Consider the following 8,152-nt stretch of genomic DNA (forward strand, 5'->3'; position numbering starts at 1 on the left):
CTCCTTGGTTCCCCTCTGCAGAGTTCTGATGCCGTCATCAAGGTGGATGTGGTGAGTGCAGGCCCATCTGGGGGCTTTGGGGATAAAGGACCCCACAGTGGCATAGGGTATCGGGCCAAGGGCCCCACTATCGGGGACTGAGCCACTCCCCAGCATCTGGATGCTCAGGGCCAGAACACCCTTCCAAAGAGGCAGACGGAGAGAACTACTCAGGCAGCAAAGGCCCTGAGTGCCAGTCCTGCCTTGGCCAGCACGTCACATTGACAGGTGGTGACCCTCGCTGGGCCACGGCATCCTCCTCCACAAAACATGGCCCTGACCCTTTGACATTGGTGGCCCCAAGGAGCCTCACAGAATCTAAGGCTTCCCAGGGGCTGATGGTCAGAATGGATGGGGGACCCCTGGATGGTCCAGGGCTCTGAGAATGGCCAGGGAGCAGGGATGTATGCAGGACTCTGGACCTGGCCAACCCTCCAGGCTGACGAGGAAAAGGAGAAGAAGAAAAAGAAGAAGAAGGGCAACTCAGAAGAGCCAGAGGAAGAGGAGCCTGATGAGAGCATGCTGGACTGGTGGTCCAAGTACTTTGCCTCCATTGATACCATGAAGGAGGTGAGGCCTCGGGCCTGGGCGGGGGAGCCAGGGGGGAATGGGGTGAGAGGAGGTGACCCAAACTCCACATGAGCCCTTCCAATCCAGCTTCTTTCCCAGTCCCCCGACTCCATCAACATGAGCTTGGAAGGCAATTGTTTTACATCCTTGAAGTTCTAGCTCAGGACCTACCTCTTCCAAAATGGTGGCCCAGTCTGCCTTCCCTGGTGAGGTTTCCTCCTGTCTTCACTCACTTACTCCACCAACATCTCTTGAGTATATATGATGAGTCAGACACCAACCTAGGTACTGTGGGAGCCAAAGCTAAGTCCATACCTGCCCTAAGGGGCCCTCAGTTTACTGGGCAACATGGACATGTAAACTTATACAGTACAGTTTGATGACAAAGACAGACCAACGCCTGGGGGAGTCAGAGAAGGCTTCCCAGGCAAGATGAGCTTTGAGGAAGAGGAGAAACATGTGCTCAGAGGTCAAAAGGGAGCAGTGGTCTCTTCGTAGTACTTGACCTCCTCATACTGCTGCATTCTACACGTCTCAGTCACCGTGGCTGTGAAGTATTCTTCCCCTACTGCGCGCATGCAGCTTCTGTTTGCCGAGACTGATTGCAAGTTCCAGAAAGTGCATTTCTCCTCTTCCTCATTTGTCTCTCTCCACTCTGTCTCCCTAGCTCAGGGCACTCCCTGACTTGCCGACCGACCAGGAGGGACATGTGCCCATGATCATGCTTCCTCACTAGGACCTGAGCTGATCCAGCCATCCTCTCTCCCCAGGCCCGTCCTGTGACCCAGGCTGTGCGTGATGTTTCCGATGCACATTAGTTAGCAGGCTGAGCTACTGAAGCAAGTTAGATTGGTGTGAACAAGGCAGAAGCTTCTTTCTGTCTCACATAATGTCTCAGAGAGTGGAGTTAGGCTGGTATGGTGACGTGACCGTGGCAGGCACGAAGACACTGCCCCTTGTTACTGGCATCTGTGTGGTTGGAGGTGGCTCACCCCTCACGTCCTAATACCAAGCATTTAGGACTGGTCTGAGACGCCAGTATGGGGTGAAAAGTCCCCTCCCCAGGAAGCCCACCTTCCCTCTTCTTCACTTCATCTTTTGGCAGCAACTTCGACAGCAAGAGGCCTCAGGCAATGACTTGGAGGAGAAGGAGGAGGTGGAGAACACTGAGGGTGAGCCTGGGACCCTGGGTCTCTGCCTCTCTCCTGCCCCTGGTGGGCTGGCTCCCTTGCCCGCCACGCCAGCTGCTTCTCCTTCCCCTCCCAGGGGCCTGTGCAGTTCTAACAGCCAAGGGCAGCTGCCACCACCCATCCCTGGGCACCAGGGGGCAGGCGTGGGCATTTGTCTAAAGCGACCAGTTCACTAACCATGGTGATGGACGGACATTTACAGCCACAGAACCACAGAGTTGGAAGGGACCTCAGAGCGTCAGCATTTTCCAGACTTTTCCATGGAATGCTCTTCATGGGTATTCCCGAGGGAAAAGAGAATTCTTTGGTTAAAGGGATTAAATAGGTCTTTTGGCACAGGACTTCTCAGTGCCTTTAATATACAAATGTTATTCTAAGTCTCTAAAAGGAAGACATAATATAAAATATTTCCCCAGCTTGTTTGACCACAACATGTACTTTCTTCTAAGATATTCCGAGGATACCCACAGCCGGTGTCCCACTGGATGCAGTTTGGGAAATGCTGATGTAGAATAGCCCTCCTGATATGACAGACAAGTGAGTTGAGGCCAGAGAGGAAAGTGAAGCGGCTCAGTGCTGTGTGATTCAGGCCTCCCAGTTCAAGACACATGCTCCTTCCCTGCTCTGCTCTGCCGGAGGGCACACAGTCCCAGCATGGCTTTATTGGTGCCCCTGTGAGGCAGGCATGCGAGGAAGTACTGTCTTCCAGATAAGTACACAGAGCCCTGAGAGGTTAAATTAGCAACGTCAATTAGCAGCGGATCTGGGTCTCTAACCCAGAACGTCCTGCTTCACCGTTTCTGCCCCAAACTGACCAGACCTCCTTTTCTGGTTCTGGCCAGGCCTAACGGGGCCGATGAAGGGCAAGGAGAAGGCTAAGGCGGCAAAGGAGGAGAAGAAAAAGAGAACCCAGAGCCCCGGCAATGGCCAGGGGCCCGAGGCCCCTGAGAAGAAGAAACCCAAGATTGATGAGCTTAAGGTGAGGGTGGCCGAGGGGTCCCGCCCAGGGCAGGTGGGGGCAGATGGGACAAGATGGGGGACAATGGTCATGCCTTGTCCCCCTGATGGCCCGGCCTGGCTCAGGTGTACTCCAAAGAGCTGGAGTCTGAGTTTGACAACTTTGAGGACTGGCTGCACACTTTCAACCTGCTGCGGGGCAAGACGGGGGATGACGAAGACGGCTCCACGGAGGAGGAGCGCATCGTGGGCCGGTTCAAGGTCAGGGAAGCAGCGCGCGCCTGGGCCCCGAGCCTCCCACCCGACTCCCACCAGCTCTTCTCCCCACCCCAAGCCCAGGGATGACAGTCAAGTGGAACTGTCAGCTATGCTGATTAGTAAAATGTGAAAATACTTCTATGCTGCTTAAAAAAGAGCATCTGGGGGCGCCTGGGGGGCTCAGTCAGTTGAGCGTCATTGTCTCAGGTCATAATCTCATGGTTCATGGGTTCAAGCCCCGCGTTGGGCTCTGTGCTGACAGCTCAGAGCCTGGAGCTTGCTTCAGATTCTGTGTCTCCTTCGCTCGCTGACCCTCCCCTGCTCACACTCTGTCTCACTCTGTCTCTCAAAAATAAATAAACCTAAAAAAAAAGTTAAAAAAAAAAAAAGAGCATCTGCCCTAAGGGCACCACCCCCATCATTGCCCTGGCCACTCCCTCCTGAACCCCTGGACCTCCCTCAGATCCATCCACCCTGATCGGCGGCGGGGTGCCGTCCCTCTGCGCTGTGGACTGTTTCGAATGCCACCCCGACCTGAGCCCCCTGCCTTGCCCCAGGGCTCTCTCTGTGTGTACAAAGTGCCACTCCCAGAAGATGTGTCCCGGGAAGCTGGCTACGACCCCACCTACGGCATGTTCCAGGGCATCCCCAGCAACGACCCCATCAATGTGCTGGTCCGAGTCTATGTGGTCAGGGTAAGGCTCCCCTCCCAGCCACCCCTCCACCCCCACCCCCANCCCAGGAGGCGCTGAAGCAGCTGCAAAGTGACAGCCCCACCTGGGAGGTGCCAGAGAGGTCACCTGGCCTAGTTCTCACCTTCTCTAGAGCAGGAAGCCAAGACCTGAGATGGGCGATGACTTGCCCCAGGTCACACAGCAGGTCTCCTTTCTCTGGTCCAGTGCTCCCACCCTTTGCTATCATGGGACCATCAGGGACAGGGTGAGGGCACTGGAAGGTGAGGAAGGTGTGGGGGGGAGGCCTGCTCAGGAGCACCCCTCCCCCGTCCCAGGCCACGGACCTGCACCCCGCAGACATCAATGGCAAAGCCGACCCCTACATTGCCATCCGGCTAGGCAAAACTGACATCCGAGACAAGGAGAACTACATCTCCAAGCAGCTCAACCCCATCTTTGGGAAGTAAGGCCTCCTGGTGTCCCACATGCCCGGCCGCCTCCGACCCCGCCCCCTNTTTGACATCGAGGCCTCCTTCCCCATGGAGTCCATGCTGACAGTGGCGGTGTACGACTGGGACCTGGTAGGCACCGATGACCTCATTGGGGAGACCAAGATCGACCTGGAGAACCGCTTCTACAGCAAACACCGCGCCACCTGTGGCATCGCCCAGACCTACTCCGTGTGCGTGGGGGCGGGGCAGGGCCGGGCGGGGCACCTGCTGCATCTTGACTCCAAACACAAGATTCAGAGATGGCGATCGGGGAGGGTGGATATGTTAGGGTTTCTGTCCCAGGCCAGGCGTCCCTCCATACAGGTTCTGAGCAGCACAGATTCTAACACAAGGAGAGAGCTGGGGCTTCCAGGACAGAGGAGGCGGGGCGAGGGGAGAAGCGGGGGCTGGGAAGGGACGCAGCCCTGTGGGCAGAGGCCGGTGGAGATCCAGCCAGCCTCTGCCGCCGACAGGCTGTGTGACCCTCGTCCCATCCCTAACCTCTCTGGTTACCGGTGTCCTCATGGGAGTCACTGCAGTTCCGGAGGAGAGGGCCCAGTTGGGGAATGGATGGGGCTGTGCTGAGGGAGGCTGCAAGCTCGTCCTCAGGACACGGGGCATGTGAGGCTGAGCCCGGGGTAAGAGGGTTCAGGCTCCAGCAGGCAACTTAAGAGAACTGGCTGGAACCAGTTGCCACGGGGGGATGGGCCCCCGCCCCACACTGAGCCCCACGAAACCTGTGTGCCCCCTCCCACAGACATGGCTACAACATCTGGCGGGACCCCATGAAGCCCAGCCAGATTCTGACCCGCCTCTGCAAGGAGGGCAAAGTGGACGGCCCCCACTTTGGGCCCCCCGGGAGAGTGAAGGTGTCCAACCGTGTCTTCACCGGGCCCTCCGAGATCGAGGATGAGAACGGTAACAGGGCGCTGGACACGGCCGTGGGGGTACCAGAGGCCAAGAGGGACCCACACTTCACTGTGGCGGGTCCTTGAGGCCTAGACTGGGGTCTCCTGAGACCCTCTGCCCATCAGCCTAGGGTCCCACTCCTGTCTGCCCGGCCTCTGCCCTTCCACACAGCGCCTGCGCACCTGTTGCCTTCTCCCTCCCTCTCAAAATTCCCGTGGGGTAGGGAGGTTCTCCCCATTCTGCAGTGACTTGCCCAAAGTCACATGGCCCTTCGGGGGCAGAGAGAGGGTGTGGGTCCAGGTTCCAGCCAACTCCAAGCCCCGGGCTCTCCTCACTCCTTTGCCCATGTGGCACTTCCAGAGACCAGGAGACGTGCGCTGCACAACTCCTGCTGACTGCCCGCAACGCGGGCAGTGGACTCCTCCCCTCCCTGCCCTCACAGCCCGGCAGGATTCGCTGGTCGGGTTTCCCAGGCAGAGGAAACCCAAGAGCACAGGTCTTGCTGGGCCCTCTGGGGCAGCTGAGAATTTGGGCAAGCCACGCTCCCCTGTGCCTCAGTTTCCCCAACAGTAAAAGGAGACAGTATAGATGAGTGATGGCTCAGGGGCCTCTCTGTGCCTCTGAGTCCAGCCCAGCATGGGGTCTCTTGCTGTGCTGAGGCCCTATGTGCAGCTGACCGACCAGCACCCACAGGTCAGAAGAAGCCCACGGAAGAGCACGTGGCGCTGTCTGCCCTGAGGCACTGGGAGGACATCCCCCGCGTGGGCTGCCGCCTGGTGCCCGAACACGTGGAGACTCGGCCCCTGCTCAACCCTGACAAGCCAGGCATCGAGCAGGTGATGCGCACCAGGCCTAGATCTGAGGTTCTTTGGTATCTGGACCCATAAAAATGGATCCGCCTGCTATTCGCTGCCGTCCCAAAGGCCTGGCAGCACTATCCTAACATGACCCCCACGGTAACTCTAGTGGCCTGTGTCTTTGCTTTGAGTGTGAGTCCCATCCGTTCAGGTGCAGCCCTGAAGTGTCTCCCTTAGATGCTGTGATTGGCTATTTGTGAGATCGTAGGAATTCTAGTGTCCAAGGATGAAAATTGATGAACTGGGTCCTGAAGGAACAAAGGTTGGGAGGGAGAAGAGAGCTGGCCTTCCTGGGCAGGGAGGGAGTCCTTGGGGAGATCTGCCACGCCCCCTCTTCCATAGGGCCGCCTGGAGCTGTGGGTGGACATGTTCCCCATGGACATGCCGGCCCCTGGGACGCCTCTGGACATCTCCCCCCGGAAGCCCAAGAAGTGAGCTTCTGGGGCCCATCACTACTTCTCTCACCCCTCGTCCCTCCCTCCACAGCCTTCCTTCCTGTAGGATCCCCAGGCCCAGACCACCTACATCACCTTGGTCAGTGGTGTTTCCCATGTGGCCTTGAGGGAGGAACGGGGCAACCCATGGAGACAGCTGTGGGGTCTGCTCTAGGTGGACCCCCTTTGCTGAGGCAGAGCCACACCCCCAGTGTGAGGGCAGTGAGGCCATGTGTACTCGCCAGCACCCTCCAGTGGACTTTCTTCCTTAAGGCAGCATCACCCCTGAGAGCCCACTCCCCTTGTCCCCACTCTTGGCTGTCATTAAGCTCTGCCAGGTTTTCTTTCCATTTTTTAAATGTTTGTTTATTTTTTGAGAGAGAGAGAGACAGAGAGACAGAGAGACAGAGCATGAGCAGGGGAGGGGCAGAGAGAGAGGGAGCCATAGAATCTGAAGCAGGCTCCGGGCTCAGCTGTCAGCAGAGCCTGACATGGGGCTCGAACCCACGAACCATGAGCTCATGACCTGAACCAAAGNTATTTTTTGAGAGAGAGAGAGACAGAGAGACAGAGAGACAGAGCATGAGCAGGGGAGGGGCAGAGAGAGAGGGAGTCATAGAATCTGAAGCAGGCTCCGGGCTCAGCTGTCAGCACAGAGCCTGACAATGGGGCTCGAACCCACGAACCATGAGCTCATGACCTGAACCAAAGTTGGACGCTTAACTGACTGAGCCACCCAGGTGCCCCAAGCTCTGGCAGGTTTTCTTATTAAAGCCCCTGCCTGGGAGATACGTAGGAGTGAGTGCCTGCAAGCGGTGAGAGATTGATAGAGTGGAAAGAGCCCTGGATCAGGAGCCAGGCAGCCTGCGTCTCCTAGTTGACCCTGGCCAGGTCATTTTACCTCCCTGGCCCTTGGCTTTCTGTAAGGCGGCAGGATGGGGTTGCTGCCACTTGCAGCATCCTTAGTGCCTGGAACCAGGCCCAAGTGCGTGGGTGGGGAAGTAGCCCAGGCCCCACACTCAGAGGGGTCCCAGGCTCATTTCAGGATGGCAGTATTTAAATTCTTAATGATCTTTTAATAAGGGGCCCCACCTTTCCATTTTGCACTGGGACCTGCAAATTATACAGCAAATTCTACCTGGAATCGCCTCCAGGTCTGAGGTCACAGGTGTGCTGTGCCAGGGCTGGCCACTCGGGGGCACCCGACCCCCTTATGTCACCTGGGACTTGCAGTCAGGGCTAAACTCCACTGAGAGCCCCAGACTGGAGTAAGGTGGAGGGGAGGCCTCAAGCTCACTCCCGAAGGCTGAAATATAACTATTTATAATGACAATTACACTGCAAGGGGGAAAAGCCTCTTCTGGTACAAGGACCTAAAGGAAAACCAGATGCCATGTGTGTCCACTGGCAGCTGCTGGGCTCACATGTAAACTTGTCTTAGACACACCATGTCTTCTGGACTCTGGGGACCAAGATCCTGCTCAGCCCACCCCCCGCAGCGGCAGCCCCTGCCCCGCCCAGGCCTGAATCAGGAGTGCGCTCTGTCCTGCCGTCAGCCGGGCATCCCCTAGGGCTCTCCTCACAACAGCCATGCTCGCTGGCTGACCCTCTCCCCTCCCCTGGGGCCCCTCAGCTCCCCCTCCTTGCCCCCTTGCCCGAATCGTGCTCTCTGCACCCCAGCCTGGGCCAGGCCCCATGCTCACGAGCCCCAGGACTCCCCTCAGTTACCTGCCCCATGTACACCAAGACCCTAGGGCCGCCCCCCCCCCCCCA

General features: G+C 57.8%; 1 protein-coding gene across 1 annotated transcript in view; it reads left to right on the top strand.

The window, feature by feature from the left end:
• OTOF (otoferlin) overlaps positions 1 to 8,152 on the top strand; it is a 93,169-nt gene that overhangs the window by 81,051 nt on the left and 3,966 nt on the right. The window contains 10 exon segments of the mRNA XM_077774119.1: positions 22 to 51; positions 478 to 609; positions 1,715 to 1,781; positions 2,642 to 2,778; positions 2,883 to 3,017; positions 3,572 to 3,709; positions 4,024 to 4,370; positions 4,937 to 5,097; positions 5,782 to 5,924; positions 6,288 to 6,376. Of these exon segments, the coding sequence (XP_077630245.1) occupies positions 22 to 51; positions 478 to 609; positions 1,715 to 1,781; positions 2,642 to 2,778; positions 2,883 to 3,017; positions 3,572 to 3,709; positions 4,024 to 4,370; positions 4,937 to 5,097; positions 5,782 to 5,924; positions 6,288 to 6,376 (1,379 nt within the window).

This window comes from Crocuta crocuta, unplaced genomic scaffold (genome assembly GCF_008692635.1).
Source record: "Crocuta crocuta isolate KB4526 unplaced genomic scaffold, BGI_CrCroc_1.0 scaffold246, whole genome shotgun sequence".
Classification (NCBI taxonomy): domain Eukaryota; kingdom Metazoa; phylum Chordata; class Mammalia; order Carnivora; family Hyaenidae; genus Crocuta; species Crocuta crocuta.